Here is a 20,679-nt window from a genome sequence, read left to right as displayed (position 1 = left end):
CTTTTCTTGCCTCAATTTTATGACGGAATGTGGTTATTACGATAAAACCATAGACTGTTTGAAAATGTTCTTTAGTATCTTAATGCCATGAAGAGTGGACCTGTGCAAGTTTAAATAATGAACGGGGAGCTCGCAATCTGGTTAGTTGTCTGACCCTCCACTCTCGTGTAGTTGTTGTTTCAATTTTCAGCGGTTACAACGATCGTAAGGTACCGTTGTCATTTGCAACTATACTGATCATGTCCATACATATTCATTCTTTCAACTTCAATTTGATAAAGTATCCATTCACAGATTTTTCCGTGAATGGCCGTTCTTCATGATATTTGCTTCATGAGCATTTTTTTAAACCTTAATGAGCTACCTGCCGTATTTTATTTTAAGATTTGGCTATTATCCTATCTGTGTTAACTTGTTATCTTGCTGCCATGCCTTCGATTGTTTTTATAAATTCTTTTCCAATTTCCGTTTGCTTATCTTTCGGTGGAGGGCATTTAGCTTTAATAAATTGCGCAGAAGTGATAAATTGTACGCACAAAGTCCTTTCCTGTTACCATTTAGCTAGCCTTTGTGCATTTCTCTTCTTGGTGGATGAGAGTTGATATTTGAATCCCATGATGCAAGTCTGACCATTTTGATGTCTAATATTACTTTTCGCTTTTCAGGTGTTGCGGCAGTCTCCTAAGTCAGAGCACCCTGATAGAGGTCAGCCTGCTCCTCATGCACGTTAAAGATTTGGAAAATGCATGAAAATGCTTCATAATGAGATATTAAAAATTTTTTGATTGGTTAGGACGGTCACAATTGACGAAACGGTCGATCCAAATTCCTTTTCCTAACGGGAAATTTCATTCTGGTAGAACTTAGCCTGGTTTTCTTCATACTTTCAGATGGTCATTTGGTGTCAGTTATCTAGTACATGGTAAGTCATTTGTATATGTCTGCAGCAGTTGGTGAGAAAAATTTCCCCCCAAGTCATAATTTGAAAGTTCGATAATGATGATTTTAGCACTTCCACTCAATCCCTTGGTCCTTATTTTAAAGCTTGGTATTGATTTGAACTTGTCTACTTTATTTTTAGCCTTAATAAAAATGCAGTTCTTTTCATGACTGAAAATCATTGGGGCGCTTCATGTGCTATTTGGTGATTCAGGAGCCATCACATATATTTCATGTATATGGGAGTCAGGATGGGCTTGAAAGAGAAGTATATTCAGACGAAGAGCAGTACCATTTTAGCTTTGGATGGAAGAAGGCGGTGCTTGGACATTCAGATAATGACAAGCTGCATTTGCAATATGAAGTTTATGACTTCCTTTATTTGGATCAGATGTTTAAAAGATTGTTTCTTGCTATTTTCCGTGGCTTCCGACGAATCTAATTTACTAACTCAGATCATGTTTGTAATCTTTCCATAATCTGTGGCATTCACACCATTTTTTCCATTAACATCAAGAATTATGATTATTGGCTATTCTTTAATGCTTTTGCTTAAATTGCTCTTCAGAAATTGGAATATAGTGATTAGCAATCTGGATAAGCATGCAGCATGTTGTCTGGTAATTTTCTCTTTATTATTTTCATGCCATCGCAACATATTGTCAAATTCTGAAGCCAGTGAAAACAGAAACTTGACACACACACAAAGCTGAGTATTACTACATCTGTTTGGCATTTACACCTGAATATATGATCCCTATCACTTAGCGCTGTTTAAGTACTGATTTGAAATGCTCCCTATCATGATAGATTTAAACTGATAGCATGTCCTTGGTTTGATGAATTTCAAGTTATCTGCAATAGAAGATTCCAAACTGAACTATGCGGTGCCAAATGGCGATCTTCTTGCTTTACTTTGGTGATGATGGCTTTGGATGAGAAGACTTCCCTGTGATTGCTTTCTTGACCTTAGCTATTGAGTGCTTGACTTTTGATCCAACGCCTGACAAGATACTATGAGATTTCTTTGGAGAAGCTTTGACATGGATATCTCTTGAGGCTTCTACTATGACTGGATGGTCATAGCCTAGCTCTTCTCTTTGCTGTTTATCTTCTTCCCCTTCTTCATCTTTAGCTTCATCAGTGTTCGGTTCCTTAGGTTCAGAAGTTCCTGTTATTCCATTCTTCATCCCTTCTCTTCGAATTGTCTGCTTGCTTTCTGAAATAATGTCTCCAGACACTTGTGAGTTCTCATTCTTTGATACCTCGAGAAGATTAGGAAGTGAAGTCGTAGTTTTTTCCTCTAATATGAGCCCCCCTGTTGCTTTTTCAGTTTCCTTATCTTCGTTGCATGTTACTGGTTCCTGGTCTTCTTTTCCAGCACAGATGCTTTCTGTTTCCTGGACTGGGAGATTCTTGTTGTCAATTAAGCTATCATTTGGATCTCCTCCTCCTTCTTGCTTATCAGAATCACAACAAGGGCCCCCCTCATGTTTTTGCATGTTCAGAAGGAGACTGGTATCCATCTCAGTCACAGGATCAAAAGGCCCCTCCTTTCTAGTTACCTCCAATCTTGATTGGTTGATGGTTTTTTGTTGGCCTTGAGCTTCTCTATCATCTTGTTCTGGCACCAGCTCAGACTCTGAGTTCTCTTCTGATATGGCTGATCTGAATTTCTGTGTTTCGTCATTGCAGTCATTATTAAGTCGTTCCTTTTCTCCATATTCTTCTTTGACTGCCTCTGCTGCAGCCTGGGAAGCATCTCCAGGTTTGAGTTCTTCTGTTTCAGGCTGTAAAGTTTCACCTCTCTGGCCTTTTTGCATTAGTGAGATGTCTTTGTCTTCAGTTAAAAGCTGTCTTTCAATGCCAGTTTCAGGATCTTCTTTTGCCATAATCACCAAATCTGACATTATAATGGAACTTTTATATGGCATGTTGATGTCCTCAGAGTTATTTGTGGCTTGTGTAAGATCAGCCAATCCACCTTTTTGTGCTATTTTATCAACCTGACCTTTGTCTTCCTTACATTCAGCCTTTGTTAAGATTTCTTCTCTGGGTCTCTCCATGACCTTCACTTCTGGAATTAGATCTGATTTTATATAGCTTGACATATCTTCGCATTCATCACTCGCCTTTCTTTCTCTTCCACTTTCTGCTTCTACCTTCGATGCAACAAGATTGAAATCATTGGCACGTTGCAGCTCCTTTATGTTGCCTTGGAATTCTCTTGCCGACTCCTGCCCAGTAAATGGAAAATCAGAGTTTTTGCTCTGATTGTGAAACTTTTTATCTTCATTTTCACTTTTTGTGATATTTTCATCTCCGTCTAGCTTCGTCACACTTATCCATGTTGGGAGACTTTCCTGTCCCTGTGAAAAAAACATCAGTTCTATTCTTGTTCATTTAAAAAATTTCAAGTTATTACTGTTATGCATTTCTTCATACCTCAACCTTTTCTTCCTTTTCCTTATCTTTGATACCACTCCCTTTTGGTATGCTGCTGACCTCTTTTCTGGATTCCTTTTGTGTAATTGAACAATACTGCTCTTCTTTATCCAATTTATTGCTCTCTTCATCTCTAGAAGTTCCAGAGAGAAGTAGACTGACAGCTTTATCAATTCTGCCCTCTTGCTTTTCCAGAACCAAGCCTCCTGTGGCATTAGTCATTTCATACAATGATTCACTTGGTGAATAGTGAGTCACTGTATCATCCTTGTGGCTTTCCAAAGTATTTATGTCTTCTTTGGCAACATCTTCACTCTTTGGATAATCCCCAATCTTTTCATGGACTGGCTTTAGCGGCTCAGCTCCAGACACAATGTATTCACCTAATTTCTTTGATGATGCTGTTGCAGTCACTTCTGAATCATATTTGAATATTTTTTCTTGGTAATTAGAACCCTTTACACCCTCGTCGTACTTTGGAGACCATACTCCAGGAATTTCAACCTATACAAGTATGGGACATAAATTATAATCTCATGTTATGGGTAGCTTAGTTATTACAAATATGGTCCTCATGCATAATAAAGTTGTAGTTAAGAAACCCAAAAGATTTTTTTTGGTCAAACTAGAGAAAAGAGAAGAATGAAACAGTGTATATGACATTATGCAACAAACATGTTTGGTATGGCAGGATAGTGATGACCTGATGAAGACTGCAAGCTAAAACATGCTGAAGCCTGTAAGACCTAGAAGAGTTTATTCTGTTCGATTCCTCTGTTTTTGACCTTCTTTTTATGTTGTGCTATTTCTTTTACTTCTTTCTTTATGCAAGAGATGGACTATTTCATTGATATAATTTGGGTTTGTTGTGGAATTATATTTTTTGGAGTCCAGTCTTTGTGGGCCGCACCTCTGTAAATGTTGGAAGAATCATCAAGAACTAATTTTTTAAAATTTTACAGTCATGGATGATAGAACAGTCATTTCTTCTGCACTATTACAAGTAAGCCATATGATATAAAGGTTACTTAACTCATGTAGGCTTTCTGATTTCTGAAAAATAAAGGTGCTGGTTGGTATCCTAGGGTTTTATCCAGGCAAAATATATATGATGCCCTTAAGAAGAGGTCTATGCTTACATTTCTTTTTTATGAGCTACCTTAATGCACTCAGGGAAGCAAGGAAAAACTTGTTTGTGCTTATGCCATGCAGGGAAGAGAAAGATGGAAGAAACATCATTGGGATTGGATTTCTTAGCTTTTCATTCATTGCAAGCATGCTTTAAGATCATCATGCTAAAGATAGAACTGTATTGCTATGTGACCTTTTCATTTGAAGTAGCCACTTCAGTTTCTGTGTTTCTTCTGGGCAACTTGTCTGCTTTTTCCTGCAATTCTGATTTGGTTGTCGTATCCATTGTACACCTTTGCTGCTTTTCTTCTTCTGCAGGGCAATATTGCACTGTTTCCACCATAATTGGATCTTGGTGAGGTTCTTCAACGACTTTATCTGCACTTGGCTTCTGCTTCTTGAATCTCTGAGTGGCGTCAGATGTCGCAGTTTTGTCAAACTGATATATAATTGATAAAATATAAGATTATACAGTTGAGTTGCTATAGAAAGGGACTAAATCATGGTTATGTTAGTTGTTTAACCTTTGTAGTTTCCCTTGCATTATTTGTGCTGACAGATATTTCATCTACCGTTCCTCTGATATCTTCTTCTGTATTTAGCTCATCAGCACTTGTATCATTCACATTAGTTTCTTCCACATTTTCTCCAAGGGTATAATGTTTTATTTCCTTTGCTGTTAAAACCTCGCAATACCCACCAACAACATTTTCTTCACTTAGGATCTGTTTCTTGGAACTCTGAGCAGCATCAATTATCTCAGGTTCTTCAAACTAGCAAGATTTATGAACTATCAGCATTACAAAGTTGAGTTATTACAAAAAGGAAAGACAAGATGCAGTTATTTATGTTGTCTGACCTGTGTAGTTTCCGTTGCACTGTTTGTGGGTTCTGATATTTCATCAACCTTTTCTTTGGGACATACTCTCGTCTTTAATTCATCAATGGCTGATGTATCCTTGACACTACTTTCCTCCTTTCCTTCTTCTGTTGGACTGTAACTTAGTATTTCCTCTGCAGTTGAAACTTGGGGAGGCCCTTCAACACCCTCATCTTCACTTGCCATCTGGTCGTTGCAATTCTGTGTGACATGCATATTTTCATTATCTTCAAGCTTGTGTAAACGTTTATGAAGCATCAGGCATTTTATGAATCTGAGGTTGCTACAGAAGGAAGGAAAGATGAAGTTGTTATTTTTATTGTCTGACCTTTGTATTTTGACTTGCATCATTTATGACATCAGATACATTGACAATCAATCCTGGCTCAACTTCTGACTGTAGATCATCGCTAGATTTTGTATACTTGACGTTGGTTTCCTCCTTTCTTTCTTCTTCAGGGCTGTAATTAACCTTGTCCTCTGCAGTTGAAACTTGAGGAGGCTCTTTAACGACCTTGTCTGCTGGCATCCCTATTTTGAAACTATGGTTGGCATGAACTGCTTCAGGTTCTTCAAACTGGTACCCATTAATGAAACATTAGCATGATAAAATTGATTATATATATGTGTGTGTGTGTAAATTTATATGTATGTTTTGTGTGACCTTGATACTCCTGCTTGCACAATATGTGGTCTCAGAAATAGTCTCTGCCTGTGCTCCTGGATCTTCCTCTGGCTTTAACTCATCTAGAGTTCTTGTATCCTGGACATTCCACTCTTGTTGTGCAAGGTTGTAATTATCGATTCCCTCTACAGTTGAAATTTGGTCAGACCCTTCAACATCCCTGTCTTCATACGTCATCTGTTTGTGGGAACTCTTAGTGGCATCTATCGTCTCAGGTTCTTGAAACTGTTGTACACCAGTTGAATGATAAGCATTATGAAGTTGAGTTATCATAAAAAGGAAGCTAAAATTATAGGTACTTTTGTTCTTTGACCTTGGTACTTTCACTTGCATTCATTGGGGTCTCTGATGTTTCATTTGACTTTATTTCTGGAGCTCCTTCTGGATTTAACTCAGCTTGCTTTGACACATCCATGACTCTGCCTTCCTCTTTTCCTTCTTCTGTGGAGCTAAAATTGACTAGTTCCACTGCAGTTGAAACTTGGCAAGTTCCATCAACAACTTGGTCTTTAGTTGGAATCTGTTTCTTGAAATCTTCAGTTTCGTCAAGCTAAAATAGATTTTTGCAATATCAGCACTAAGAAATTGAGTTGCTAAAAAACCAAAAAACAATTTACGTACATTTTCATGGACATTTGTACTTTGACTTGCAACTTTTGTGGTACTAGATATTTCATCTACCTTTATTCCTGTTGCTAACTTGTCTGCAGTTGTATCTGTAACATTCGTGTCCTCATTTCTTTCCTCTGTGCAGCCATAGTTTCCTACATGCTCTGCAATCGAGACTTGGAAAGACAGCTCTTTGACAACCTTGTCTTCACTTGGCATCTTTTTGTTGATATCCGGAGCTGCTTCTGTTCTCTCAGGTACCTCAAACTGGTATAAAGTTTATCAAATATCAGCAGTAGGAATGTTATTACAAAAAAGGACTAAAGTGGGTATTTTAAATTATAGACCTGTGTACTTTCACTTTCACTTTCACTTTTTGTGGTCAGAGATATTTCTTCTACCCCTATTTCGGGATTCACTCTGGCCTTTTGCTCATCTTTCGTTGCTGTTTCATTGGTATTCCTTTCTGCGTTTCCTTCTTCCGCATGGCTATAATATACTGTTTCCTCTGCAATTGAAACTTGGGGAGGACCTTCAACAACCTTGTCTTCAATTGGCACTTCCTGAGTGACATTAATTGGCTCAGATCCTTTGAACTGGCATTATTTATGGGATATCAGCATTACAGTGTTGATCTAAACCAGAAATGGAATATCAAATTTTAGTTATTATTTTTGTCTGACCTTTGCGTTTTCACTTGCATTTTGTATGGTCTCAGGTACTTCACTGACTGTTAAGTGTGAATTTACTTCGCCCTTTAATTCATCTCTGATTGTTGTATTTTTGACATTCCTTTCCTCCCTTTTTTCTTCTGGTTGGCGGCAACTAACTACTGCTTCTGTAGTTGAAACTCTGGCAGGCGCTTCAACAACCTTGTCTTCCTTTGGCATCTGTTCCTGGAAACTGCTAGTTGCATCAACAGTCTCTGCTTCTTTGAACTGGTATGAATTTTATCAAATGTTAGCATTACAAAGTAATTTGTTACCAAAGGGAATGATGAAATTGGTAGTTATTATTTTTGACCTTTGTGCTTTCGCTTGCATAATGTGTCTCAGATACTTCATCTGCCTTGACTCCTGATTCTACCTTCAGCTTTAATTCATCTATGATAGCTTTATCCTTGACATTCTTTTCCTCTCCCTCATCTGCATGGTGATAATTTACTATTTCATCCATAGTTGATACATGGTGAAGCCCTTCAACGTCCTTGTCTTTACTTGTTATCTGTTCTTCGATACTCTGAGCGGCATCAATTGGCTCAGGTTCTTGAAACTGGTATAAATTTTTTATTGTCAGCTGTATGATATTGAGCTATCACCAAAAGGAATACTTAAATTATTGGTACTTTTAACTTTTTTGACCTTAATACTTCCACTTGCATTCATCATGGTCCGAGATGCATCATCTGGCTTTATTCCTGGAGCTACTTCTGGCTGTAATTCATCCTGGATTGCTGCATCTGTCACATTCCTTTCCTCCTTTCCTACTCCTGGGATATCATTTACTTGTTCCTTTGCAGTTGATACTTGGAAAGGTTGTTCAGCAACTTTGTCTTTACTTGTGATCTCCTTCTCTAAACTTTGGTTTGTATCATTCACATGGTATCCTTCAAGCTGTAATAGAGTTATGCGACATCAGCATTGTGGAACTGAGTTGTTACCAAAACAGAACACTAATTTCTTAATATTTTTCCTTTGGCCTTTGTATTTTGACTAGCATTTAATGTGGTCTTAGAGTTTTCATCTACCTTTATTCTGGTTGGTGACTCATCACCAGTCGCATTGTCAACACTCTTGTCCTTTATTTCTTGGCTAAAACTTCCAACAACCTTGGCAATTGAAACTTGGATAGACCTTTCACCAATCTTGTCTTCTCTTGGCATCTGTGTGTTCACTCCCTTAGTTGCTTCTATGTTCTCAGGTAGTTCAAACTGGTATAAATTTTATGAAACTGTAATATTAGGAAGTTGATGTTACATAAATAAGGATGAACTTTAGTTAGTCTGTTCTTATACCTCTGTAGTTTTACTTGTACTATTTGTGCTCTCAGATATTTCATCTTCCTCCATTTTGTGATCTGCTTCCGGATTCAAGTAATCTCTGTTTGTTGTTTCCTTGACATTTGTTTCTGTCTTTCCTTCTTCATCAGGGCTATAACTTACTAATTCCTCTGGAGTGGGAACTTGGGGTGGCCTTTCAACAATCTCATCTTCACTTGGCATCTCTTTCTTGAAACTTGGGCTGACATCAACAATTTCAGGTCCTTTGAACTGGTAAGAAATTTATGAAGCATCAGCATTGTGATGTTGAGCTGGTACAAAAGTGAAAAATGAAATAACGAATTTTGTTGTTTGACCTTTGTAATTTGACTTGCATTGTCTATTGTTGGAGATATTTCTCCTGGATCTAGTTCAGGCTTTAACTTATCACTGATGGTTGTAACATTGAGATTCCTTTCCTCCTTTTCTTCCTCTCCAGGGCTATCGGTAATTGTTTGTTCTGCAGTTGAAACTTTGGGTGGCCCTTCAACAACCTTGCCTTCCTTTGTCTGCTCTTCCTGGAAACTATCAGTTGCATCAACAGTCTTGGCTTCTGTAAGCTGTTGTGAAATGTTATTAATTATTAGCATTGTGAAGTCATCTATTACAATAAGAAAAAGATGAAATTGGTAGTTCTGATTCTTATTTTACCTTTGTACTTTCACTTGCATAATGCGTTTCAGATATTTCATCTGCCATCATTCTTGATTCTGTCTTTGGCTTTGCTTCAAGGTTTTCATCTGCCGGTGTTCTATCCTTGACATGCTTTACCTCTCCTCCATCTGCAAGGTGATCATTTACTAATTTGTCTGCTGGTAATGTGCCCGGAGACCTTTCAACAACCTTATCTTCTTCTTTTATTTGTTTGCTAACACTCTGAGTGGTATCAATTGGCTCAGGTTCTTGAAGCTGGTATATATATATATATGTTGAAATGTTAGCTTGCTGCATGATGAAGTTCGAAAAAGAGACCTGAAATTTGTAGGTATCATGTGCTTTGACCTTTTTGCTTTCGCTTTCATTCATGTCTTCGGATAGTCCATATAGCTTGACTCCTGGAGCTACTTCTGGCTTTAACTCATCTTGAGTTGCTGCATCATTGACATTCCTTTCCTTTCCTCCTCCTGCTGGCTTATAGTTTGCTGATACCTCTCCAGCTGAAACTTGGGAAAGTTCTTCGTTGACTTTGTCTTTTCTTGGGATGTCTTTCTCCAAATTTTCAGCCATGTCAGTCTCATTTGTGTCTTCAAGCTGGAATGTGTATGCAACATCAGGATTATGAAAGTTGAGTCATCATAAAAAAATGGAAGATGAAACTTTAGAGTTTTTCTCTTTATCCTTATAATTTTGTGATGTTGGATATTTATCTGCCTTTATTATTGTTGACAACTTGTCTCCAGTTGTATTGTTGACATTGTCCTCCTTTCTTTCTTCTGCAGGCCTATAATTTTCAACATTCTCTACAACTGAAACTTGATGAGTTCCCTCAATAATGTCGTCTTCACTTTCCATGTTTGTGTTGGGTCCATGAATTGCTTCTATATTTTCAGATACTTTCAACTGGTATGCATGCTATGAAACATTGTTATTATAAAGCTGAGTTGTAACAGAACAGAAGGAATTGTTATTTTGTAGTTGGACCATTGGAGTTATGCTTGCAGTTTTTGTGGTCTTAAATGTTTCATATACCTCTACCTTGGAATCCCGTTCCGGCTTTAACTCATATCTGGTTGTTGTTTCCTTGACATAACTTTCTGCCTTAACTTCTTCTGTGTTGCGGTAGCTTACTGTTTCTTCTTTAGTTGAAGACGGGTGCAGCCCTTCCACAATTTCATGGTAGCTTACTGTTTCTTCTTTAGTTGAAGACAGATGTAGCCCTTCCACAATTTCGTCTTCATGTGGAATGTCTTTCTTGAGATTCTGAGTGAATTCAATACAGCAAGGTTGTTTGAACTGTATAGATTTGATGAAATATGATCATTATGAAGTGGAATTGTTACAAAAATGAATGACAAAATTCTAGTTATCTTTGTTGCCTGACCTTTGTACTTTCACTTGCATTTTCTGTGGTCTCAGATTCTTTAGTGTCATTTTCTTCTTGAACTCCATGTGGATTTGAATCATGGCTGAGTGTTGCATCATTTACATTTTCCTCCTTAACTTCCTCTTTGCAGAAGTAATTCACTGCTTCTTCTGTTGTTGAAACTTTGGGAGGCCCATGAACAACCTTCTCTTCCCTTGTCGTTAGTTGGTTTAAACTCTGAGTTGCATCCACAGTTTCAGGATCTTCAAACTGCTTTCAATTTTATAAAACATCAGGATTACCAAGTTGGTTTGTGGCAAAATAAAAGGATAAAATGGGTAGGTTTGTTGACCTTTATACTTTCACTTGCATTATCTATGGTATCAAATATTTCATTTGCCCTGACTCCTGCATTTACCTTGGGCTGTAATTCATCTGCAGTTGATGTGTCCTTGACACTCTTTTTCTTATCTTCTGCAAGGTGGTAATTTAATATTTCATCTGGAGTTGATACTTGGTCATGCTGTTCAACAACCTTTTCTTTACTTGGTATCTTTTTGTTGACAGTCTCAGTGGCATCAATGGGCTCAGGTTCTTGAAACTGGTATGAGTTGTTTGGAACATTAGCACAAGCACATTTACTTATCAGAAAATGGAAAATTGAATTTGTTTTTGTTCTTTGATCTATGTAGTTGTGCTTACATTCCTGATGGACTGTGATAATCCATCCGACTTTATTCCTGGAGCTAATTCTGGATTTAATTCTTCTTGCATTGCTGTATCATTGACATCTCTTTCCTCCTCTGGTTTTTCTGCAGGGCTATAATTTATTTTCTCTTCTGCAGTTGAAACTGGGTAAGGTCCTTCAAGGCCTTTGTCTTCAGGCGGACTTTGTTTTTTGGGGCTCTGAGCATCAAATATCTCAGTTCCTTCAAACTGAGGTAAATTATATTGGACTTAAGAATCAAGAAGTTGAGTTGTACAGAAAGGAAAGAAATATGTTTCATGTTCATAAACCTTTTTGCTTTGACTTGCATTGCTTGTGGTTGCTGATACTTTATCTACCTTCACTTCTTGATCTACTTCTGGTTTTAAGTCAGCTCCAGTTGTATCAATGCCATTCCTTTTCTCCTTTCTTTCTTCTGCATTGCAATAATTAACTTCAATTGACACTTGCATAGGCCCCTCGACAACCTGTTCTTCACTTGACATTGGTGTGTTTGTTCTCTGAGATGCATCTGTTACCTCAGGTTCTTCAAACTGGTATAAATAGAAACATATTAGAAATTTGAGTTTTAATGAAAGGAAAGAGGAAATTCTATTTACTTTTCTAGTTTGACTTCTGTACTTTCACTCGAATTTTTTGTGACATTAGGTATCTCATCTACCTTTTGTCCTATATGTCTCTCAGGCTTTGACTCATCTGCTGTTGTAACTGTGACATTCCTTTTCTCCTTTCCTACTTCTGCATTGTCTACGGTCGGAGATATTTCTCCTGGATCTATTTCAGGCTTTAACTCATCGCTGATTGTTGTAACATTGAGATTCCTTTCCTCCTTTTCTTCTTGTCCAGGGCTTTGATTAGTTGTTTGTTCTGCAGTTGTAACAACCTTGTCTTGCTGTGGCATCTTTTCCTGGAAACTATCAGTTGCATCAACAGTCTTGGCTTCTGTAAGCTGTTGTGTAATGTTATTAATTATAAGCATTATGAAGTCATCTATTACAATAAGAAAAGGATGAAATTGGTAGTTCTGATTCTTATTTTACCTTTGTACTTTCACTTGCATAATGCGTTTCAGATATTTCATCTGCCATCATTCCTGATTCTGTCTTAGGCTTTGCTTCGTGGTTTTCATCTGCCAGTGTTCTATCGTTGACATTCTTTACCTCTACTCCCTCTGCAAGTTGATAATTTACTATTTTGTCTGCTGGTAATTTGTCCGGAGACATTTTGACAACCTTATCTTCTCTTTTTATTTGTTTGTTGACACTCTGAGTGGTATCACTTGGCTCAGGTTGTTGAAACTGGCATACATATGTTGAAATGTTAGCTTGATGCATGATGAAGTCCAAAAAAGCAACCTGAAATTTGTGGGTATCTTGTTCTTTGACCTTTGTGCTTTTGCTTTCATTCACGTCTTCGTATATTTCATATAGCTTTACTCCTGGAGCTACTTCTGGCTTTAACTCATCTTGAGCTCCTGCATCATTGATATTCCTTTCCTTTCCTCCTTCTGTCGGGTTATAGTTTGCTGGTTCCTCTCCAGCTGAAACTTGGGAAGGTTCTTCATTGACTTTGTCTTTTCTTGGATTGTCTTTCTCCAAAATTTCAGCCACATCAGTGCCAGTGGTTTCTTCAAGCTGGAATGTGTATGCAACATCAGGATTATGAAAGTTGAGTTATTATACAAAATGGAAGACAAAACTTTAAGAGTCTCTCTCTTTATCGTTTATAATTTTGTGATGTTGGATATTTATCTACCTTTATTATTGTTGACAACTTGTCTCCAGTTGTATTGTCGACATTGTCGACATTGTCCTCCTTTCTTTCTTCTGCAGGCCTATAATTTCCAACATTCTCTACAATTGAAACTTGATGAGCTCCTTCAATAACATCGTCTTGAGTTTCCATGTCTGCGTTGATTACACGAGTTGCTTCTCTATTTTCAGATACTTGCAACTGTTATATATGCTATGAATCATCAGTATTGTGAAGTTGAGTTGTAACAGAATAGAAGAACTAGGTAATTTGTAGTTAGACCATTGGAGTTATGCTTGCAGTTTTTGTGGTCTTAGATGTTTCATATGCCTCTTACCTTGGAATCCAGTTCCTGCTTTATCTCATCTCTGGTTGCTGTTTCCTTGACATAGCCTTCTGCCTTAACTTCTTCTGCATTGCAGTAGTTTACTGTTTCTTCTTTAGTTGAAGCCAGGTGAAGCCCTTCCACAATTTCGTCTTCATGTGGAATGTCTTTCTTGAAATTCTGAGAGAATTCAATGCAGTGAGGTTGTTCGACCTGTATAGACTTGATGATAATTATGAAGCGGAATTCTTACAAAAATGAATAACAAAATTGTAGATATCTTTGTTGTCTAACCTTCGTACTTTCACTTGCATTTTCTGTGGTCTCAGATTCTTTAGTGGCGTTTTCTTCTTGAACTACATGTGGATTTAAATCATGGCTGAGTGTTGCATCCTTGACGTGGTCTTCCTCCTTAACTTCCTCTGCACAGCAGTAATTCACCGCTTCTTCTGTTGTTGAAACTTTGGGAGGCCCGTCAACAACCTTCTCTTCCCTTGTCATCTGTCGGTTGAAACTCTGAGTTGCATCCACAGTTTCAGAATCTTCAAACTGCTTTCAATGTTTATAAAACATCAGGATTACCAAGTTGGTTTGTGGCAAAATAAAAAGATGAAATGGGTAGGCTTGTTGACCTTTGTATTTTCACTTGCATTTTCAGTGGTCTCAGATGCTTTAGTGTCATTTTCTCCTTGATCTACATCTGGATTTAACTCATGGCTGAGTGTTGCGTCCTTAACATTGTCTTCGTCCTTAACGTCTGGAGAGCAATAATTCGCTGCTTCTGCTGTTGAAACTTTGGGAGGTCTGTCAACAACCTTGTCTTCCCTTCTCTTTTGGTTCAAACTCTGAGTTGCATCAACAATTTTAGGATTTTCAAACTGCTTTCAATGTTTATATAACATCAGGATTACCAAGTTTTTTATGGCAAAATGAAAAGATGAAATGTGTAGGTTTGTTGACCTTTGTACTTTCACTTGCATTATCTTTGGTATCAAATATTTCATTTGCCCTGACTCCTGGATCTACCTCAGGCTGTAAGTCATCTGCGGTTGTTGTGTCCTTGACATTTTCCTCTTCTTCCACAAGGTGGTAATTTACTAGTTCCTCTGGAGTTGATACTTGGTCAGCCTGTTCAATGACCTTTTCCTCATGTGATATCTGTTTATTGACAGTCTGAGTGACGTCAATGGGCTCAGGTTCTTGAAACTGGTATGAATTGTTTGGAACATCAGTACAAGCACATTTACTTATCAGAAAATGGAAAACTGAATTTGTGTTTGTTCTTTGACCTTTGTACTTGTGCTTGCATTGCGGATGGACTCTGATAATTCATCCAACTTTAGTCCTGTAGCTAATTCTGGATTTAATTCCTCTTGCATTGCTGTATCCTTGACATCTCTTCCCTCCTCTTCTTTTTCTGCAGGGCTATAATTTACTTTCTCTTCTGCAGTTGAAACTGGGTAAGCTCCTTCAAGACCTTTCTCTTCAGGTGGACATTGTTTTTTGAAGCTCTGAGCGGCATCATATATCTCAGTTTCTTCAAACTGAGGTAAATTACATAGGACTTAAGAATTAAGAAGTTGAGTTGTACAGTAAGGTAAGAAACAAATTTTATGTTCTTGAACCTTTTTGCTTTGATTTGCATTGCTTGTTGTTGCTGATACTTCATTTACCTTCACTTCTGGATCTACTTCTGGATTTAAGTCATCTCCAGTTGTATCAATGCCTTTCCTTTTCTCCTTTCTTTCTTCTGCAGTGCAATAGTTTACTACATTCTCTGTAACTGACACTTGCATAGGCCCCTCGACAACCTGTTCTTCACTTGACATTGGTGTGTTTATTCTCTGAGTTGCTTCTATTACCTCAGGTTCTTCAAACTGGTATACATAGAAACATCTTAGGAAGTTGAGCTTTGAAGAAAGGAAAGAGGAAATCTGATTACTTTTGTAGTTTGACCACAGTACTTTCACTTGAATTTTTTGTGACATTAGGTATTTCATCTACCTTTTGTCCTGTATATATCTCAGGCTTTGACTCAACTGCTTCTGATGTAACTTTGACATTCCTTTTTTCCCTTCCTACTTCTGCAGGGCTGTAATTTTCTAATCGCTCAGCAATTTCCAAAGGCCCTTCACCAACCTTCTTGTTGCTTAGCAAATGATTGTTCAAACTTTGCATGGCTTCAATCATCCCAGCTTCTTTAAACTGACAAGAGTTTTACAAAACATTAGTGTCACAAGGTTGAGTAATTGCAAAAGCAAAAGAGGATTTATAGTTACTTTAATTGTCACCAACCTTTTTACTGTTACTTGCTTCATCTACAGTGTCAGAAACTTCATCTGTACTTAATCCTGTCTTCACTTCTGGCTTCAACTCATCTTCTGTCTCTGTATCAATGTCATTTTTCTCCCTTTTATCTTCTGGAAGGTGATCATTTAGTCTTTCCTCTGCTGTTTGGTGATGCCCTTCAATAACCTGTTCTTCGTCTGAGATTTGTTTCTCCAAACTCTGAGTGCTATAAATTGTCTGAGGTTCTTCGGTCTGTTGTGCATTCAATGAAACATCAGAAAAAACTAAGTTTAGTTGTTAAGCATGGAAAAGATGATATTTTAGTTGTTCATGGTTGTTGACCTTTGAAGTTTGACTTGCATTGTTTGTGCTTTCATTTGGCTTTGCTTCTGGTTCTACTTCTTGCTTGATATCATCATAAGTAGTTTTATTATTTTCACTTCCTATCTCCTTTCCTTCTCCAGTGCCGAATTTTTCTGTTTCATCTGCTGCTAAAACTTGGCTGGGCCCTTCAACAAACTTTTCTTCAGTTGGCATCTCTATCTTGAAACTCTCTGTGGCATCGCTTGTCTCAGGTTCTTCAAACTGGCTTGAATGTCATGAAACATGAGTTTTGTGATGGTGAGATGTTATAGAAAGGAAAGATGTAGTAATTTTATTCTTTGACCTTGGTGCTGCTTTTTGTATTGTTTGTGCCAACAAATGTTCCATCTGCCTTTACTCCTGGATTTACTTCGAGCTTCAGATCATCTTCTTGCTTGCTCTTTTGGTTTATTACCTCTAGAGGAGAACAACAGCTAGAATCCTCTCTACTTCTATGCTTGTTGCCGATCTATCATATAGACTCCTCAGTCAGCCTTCAACCAAATGTAAGAAAGTACAGGAAAGGAAATGGACATAAGGGAAACATAACATTTCAGATGCAAAATCTTAGCATCCTAACCTTCTCAAGTGAATGGTCATTTAATAGGATATCTTGCATTTCATTCGATTGCTCAATAAGAATTGGTTCACCTTGAAGCTTGTCTTCATTTATTTCTGTCTCTTCTGCTATGGTGAACACTTGAGGATTTTCAATGTCTGCCTTGGATTGGAGAGGTTCATCAGGACTCATGAATGGCGTAGTTGCTTCCTCATATTGGTGGTCCTCTTTATTTGGCTGATTTTCTTTTCCCAGCGACTGAGAAATAGCCAGTTGTTCACGATCCTTGCTTGTGTCATCTGAATTATGACTGTTCTCATCCTCTGTCTTTTTTCCTATGGAAAGTCCCCTTCTGTCTTCATACTCTATCGGTGCAGAATCATCTACCTCAGAGACATGTTCTTTACCCCCTGTTTCTGATGCTTCTTTCCCATTATTTTTTACAGGAAGCAACACTGGGTTGTTTGCCTGTTTGCAGCGTATGTGGAATTTAGTTTTATAGGCAAGACATGAAAAATGAGACTTTTGGAAATGGTAAACAGCTTACCTCATCAACTGCATTATTGTCTATAGATATCATTTGAAATTCCTGAACAGAGCTATTGTCTTTCACTGATTCTGTCATTCTTCTGTTTCCCTCTTCTAAATCAGTAGCTACATTGTTGCCTCTGATTTTTTGATCATTCATGCAATTGGCTGCTTCTATGGGGCACATGCTAATAACATTCTTGACCTCTAAATCTTCTCCTGACTTGCTTTCCATACTGTGGCTACCTACATTTTGTATCAAATGCTATCAGTTCTACTCTCTATCACCAAGTGGGCAAATTTGTGTGTCTCATTTTACTGTTGGATATTTTACCCTCCATAAAATTGACCTAAAATGGATACACCTTTGTGTTTGAAGCAAAAGCTATTGAACTTAAGTGGTGAGGGTTGAAGGATTCAATGGTCAGACCAAGTAGTTAGTGTCATGGGCACCTTCAACTTGTCAATTACATAACCATCTTATGAAGAAGTTTGTTTCTATTTCAGAATACAAATTGTTTTCTAGCTCTTTGGTGGCATCAATGATAATATTTAACTGCATACCTATCTGTTCTTCAACTAAAATATTCTTTTTGTATGCACAAATTAATTTTTTTGTTTCAGCTATCTTGTTTTTGATGGAGCCTTTGCTTTTGAGGTTGGAAAGCTTGCAACTTGATCATGTGCATAGATTGTAATGTGCTTCTCTTGCCTAAGGTGATCTGTTGCCCTTGTTTTATTCAGGTTATGAGTTCACCCTTTTGATTACACATATGGAGGGAATGACTGTTGCGAGTCTGGGTCTATGAGAATCTAGGGAAGTTTACTGAGTTTGCAGGCAGCATATCTTATGTGTTCTTGGCTATACAAGCATAATTATGCTATTTCTGACAATAGGCCGTATTTTGTCACCATCGAAGAACTCGTAAGGAACAGAATCTGAAATTTAATTACTCACTCTGTGACGTAGAATTGTGTTCTCCTGAAGAAACTTCATCTTTCTCCTGCACTGTTTCTTCAGTATCGTCCCCATGATTTTCCTTGGTCTGGCTTTCCTTCTCGCTCATTGATAGTATATCAGAGACTGCTCTGACAGATTCAGGCCTGTCATAGGAACTGCTTCCTCTTTCACTAATAGAACATTCTAAGCAGCCTGTACCTAGAATTTCAAGTTGATTGTGCGTTATTTCTTCCATGTCCTGACTTAATATATTTGTGTCTTGAATGCCTTCTGTTTTGGTGCTTGACTTTCCTTCAAGTTGTTCAACATTGTCTGAGTCCTTATTCTTTGACATTGTCTCATCCATCGATTTAGCTACCAAAGTGCTATTTCCAGGCTGTTCTGTATTGCTGTCACGGTTTTCTTTTTCCTTCTTGTCATCCTCATTGTTTGGATATTCATAATGGCAGGAGATGCCAACATCTTCATTGCCACCATCTGTTGTCCCATGAGTTGATTTGACCTCATAATTTGTAACACCAAGTCCTGCTGTTCCAGCACGTGAATCTGTCATAGTTAAGGTCATCACATGGCCAGCTGGCTGTATTTCAGCAATTTGAGCATTTTCTTTGGCCTCTTCTATACGGTCACTCTGGCACACTGTTTGTGTTGAGGTGCTTTCTGATAGATCAGAACCATCTCCTTTCCCTGTTATTTCATCTATCTCACTGACAGTTGAATGCAAAATTTCAGAATCCAACTTCATATCATCTGTAATTGATGAGATCTTCGGGAAGTTTGCTTCTTTAGCCTGGAAACTTGTTTCATGTGGATCCCCTTCAAAGGATGCGGTTGTGTCATTAAAATTGTACCCCATGCCACCCTCTTCAAAATAAGCCCCTCTTCCAACATTGTTTACTTCTGCACTGTGAGCTGAGGTTGGTTCAATTGAATGTCTACTTGATTCTTCCTTTACACTGCCTCCACACTCAGCTTTCTTCTGATTGCTTGAGTCAGGTTCGGTATTCATTTCACAGTTTTCGGATTCATAGCTGCCGTCAGTATCATTGTGAAGAGGCTCTACTTGCTTTATTTCTGCAAGGGGATGGTTGCTAACTGGTGTACCAATAGTATGGAGTTCTTTGACTTCCTTCTCTGTTTCTTGCAGAAAAAGGTGAAGATCCTGAAATTTAAAAAAATTTGGAGGCAAACCATTAAACAAAAGGAAGATGAATGGTCAATTGCTAATAGCGCCATTTAAGTAGGCAAATGAAACTTGATTTGACAGCAGCACTTTGTCCTCTTTCCATTTTATGTTCTTAAAATTATTCTTTTTTGGGCTAACGAGCATCATGTTAGAAATTCTCAGTGAAGTTGATTTCAAATCGAACATGTAAGACTGATACTCGAAAATACTGAAGTTTTGGCTTAGGATTGAGTCTGCTGTAAAAATTCAGCTTGCAGAGGAGAAGTTCTATATGATTATAGCCTAAATAACCATTAGTAATTAGAGGAACTTGACAGTGTAAATACGTTCATGCTTGCTTTTTTTTTTCTGGTTTGTCTCATCAAAAAGATTCTACAATCGATGTCCTCAACTAAAAGATGTTCTTTGTTTGTTCCTTTATGAGGTCAAAAATTTCACTTATTGATCTGCTGTATATGCAACTAAATATATGAGCAGTTCCGGTATACTTTCATAATATAGCTTATAAAAGTGGAAACTGGAAACTTCTAAGTATAAGGCGACTGACAATCTCAACTAGGTGTGTGTAGCCGGCTTCAAGGACTCAGATCAAGCTAGGAGGAACAATTGCTCAACGGTATTGTTGTCATACTACATATTGAAAGGAGGCTAGCGCCATTTTGTTTGGTACAGTAAATCAACTTCTGTATGATCATATGCCAATTAACATGATCTCCTCTTATCTGTCAACTTCTTGTTGTACGTTCATTCCAACCCCCTAAAAACTGAAAAACAAGATATTCTAATTTGAAGGTTTTATACTAGAATCTTCATCTCAGTTACAGCTATTCTGCAAATTTTCACATAGCCATTTTGTAGTAGAATGCACATAACTGATAAAGTCAAGACTATATGTGTACATGATCTGAGAACTAATATTGATGCATAGGCTACTGAGCAGTGGTATAAACTAGCTGACTTATCAGATAAAAGGAATGTCACTTACCGTTGCAAATATGGTTTGTGGTTTATCATCTTCAGTTGCCATTTGTGATGCAGTAGTAAGAATAAGCTTACGAGTTGGACTTAGATTTCTATTCGTATGAGGTGGTCTGCATTGTAATCGGCTCTTTTTCTTAAGAATAAAGGGGGGCTTTTATGTCTGTCCTTGAAGAGTAGATGACATTTAACGATCTTTTTTGATGGACGTGTGTTACTAAAGTAGGCAAAAAATGACAAAGTGCCACTTGTTATATGCTA

The 20,679-nt window shown here is 37.7% G+C and overlaps 2 protein-coding genes across 38 annotated transcripts; one reads left to right on the top strand and one right to left on the bottom strand.

The window, feature by feature from the left end:
• LOC113723002 (uncharacterized) lies at positions 1-1,672 on the top strand. Of its 2 annotated transcripts, XM_072050340.1 has the most exons (4): positions 2-140; positions 666-705; positions 1,154-1,399; positions 1,508-1,672. In XM_072050340.1, the coding sequence occupies exons 1-3, from the start codon at positions 118-120 to the stop codon at positions 1,379-1,381; spliced, it is 291 nt and encodes a 96-aa protein (XP_071906441.1). In that variant the 5' UTR covers positions 2-117; the 3' UTR covers positions 1,382-1,399; positions 1,508-1,672. The 2 variants fall into 2 exon arrangements, 1 of the variants encoding a protein (XP_071906441.1); XR_011814876.1 differs by lacking the exons at positions 1,154-1,399; positions 1,508-1,672 and adding an exon at positions 794-923 and having other exon boundaries at positions 1-140.
• Positions 1,632-20,678, bottom strand: LOC113722999 (uncharacterized). Of its 36 annotated transcripts, none has more exons than XM_072050304.1 (41): positions 20,426-20,678; positions 18,252-19,416; positions 17,313-17,539; positions 16,787-17,233; positions 16,511-16,675; positions 16,186-16,428; positions 15,850-16,095; positions 15,559-15,759; positions 15,180-15,431; positions 14,844-15,098; positions 14,515-14,760; positions 14,187-14,432; positions 13,849-14,103; positions 13,567-13,767; positions 13,233-13,430; positions 12,863-13,111; positions 12,518-12,775; positions 12,139-12,426; positions 11,768-12,010; positions 11,453-11,686; positions 11,103-11,351; positions 10,769-11,020; positions 10,417-10,680; positions 9,730-9,978; positions 9,379-9,636; positions 9,045-9,287; positions 8,704-8,958; positions 8,437-8,619; positions 8,051-8,302; positions 7,713-7,961; positions 7,373-7,627; positions 7,037-7,285; positions 6,702-6,956; positions 6,394-6,630; positions 6,060-6,305; positions 5,724-5,972; positions 5,375-5,596; positions 5,040-5,288; positions 4,709-4,954; positions 3,385-3,888; positions 1,632-3,308 (listed from the first exon to the last, which is right to left on the bottom strand). In XM_072050304.1, the coding sequence occupies exons 1-41, from the start codon at positions 20,465-20,467 to the stop codon at positions 1,851-1,853; spliced, it is 12,285 nt and encodes a 4,094-aa protein (XP_071906405.1). In that variant the 5' UTR covers positions 20,468-20,678; the 3' UTR covers positions 1,632-1,850. The 36 variants fall into 36 exon arrangements, with proteins under 36 accessions (XP_071906405.1, XP_071906411.1, XP_071906414.1 ...); XM_072050310.1 differs by having other exon boundaries at positions 4,709-4,921; XM_072050313.1 differs by having other exon boundaries at positions 6,762-6,956.
• Between the last annotated feature and the right edge of the window lies 1 nt (position 20,679).

The sequence above is a fragment of the Coffea arabica genome, chromosome 5c (genome assembly GCF_036785885.1).
Source record: "Coffea arabica cultivar ET-39 chromosome 5c, Coffea Arabica ET-39 HiFi, whole genome shotgun sequence".
NCBI classification, from domain to species: Eukaryota; Viridiplantae; Streptophyta; class Magnoliopsida; order Gentianales; family Rubiaceae; genus Coffea; species Coffea arabica.
Note: the sequence above shows the minus strand (reverse complement) of the source record. Positions and strands in the feature narration are given on the sequence as shown.

What these genes read in the sequence shown, in the direction of transcription:
- LOC113723002 (XM_072050340.1), top strand. Translation starts at nt 118, where the DNA reads ATGAACGGGGAGCTCGCAATCTG. An exon ending in AACGGGGAGCTCGCAATCTG is followed by an intron (nt 141 to 665) that starts GTTAGTTGTCTG and finishes TTCGCTTTTCAG; the next exon opens with GTGTTGCGGCAGTCTCCTAA. An exon ending in GTCAGAGCACCCTGATAGAG is followed by an intron (nt 706 to 1,153) that starts GTCAGCCTGCTC and finishes TTGGTGATTCAG; the next exon opens with GAGCCATCACATATATTTCA.
- LOC113722999 (XM_072050304.1), bottom strand. Translation starts at nt 20,467, where the DNA reads ATGGCAACTGAAGATGATAAACCACAAACCATATTTGCAACG. An exon ending in ACAATAATGCAGTTGATGAG is followed by an intron (nt 17,234 to 17,312) that starts GTAAGCTGTTTA and finishes CGCTGCAAACAG; the next exon opens with GCAAACAACCCAGTGTTGCT. An exon ending in GTGAAAGTGAAAGTACACAG is followed by an intron (nt 6,957 to 7,036) that starts GTCTATAATTTA and finishes ACTTTATACCAG; the next exon opens with TTTGAGGTACCTGAGAGAAC.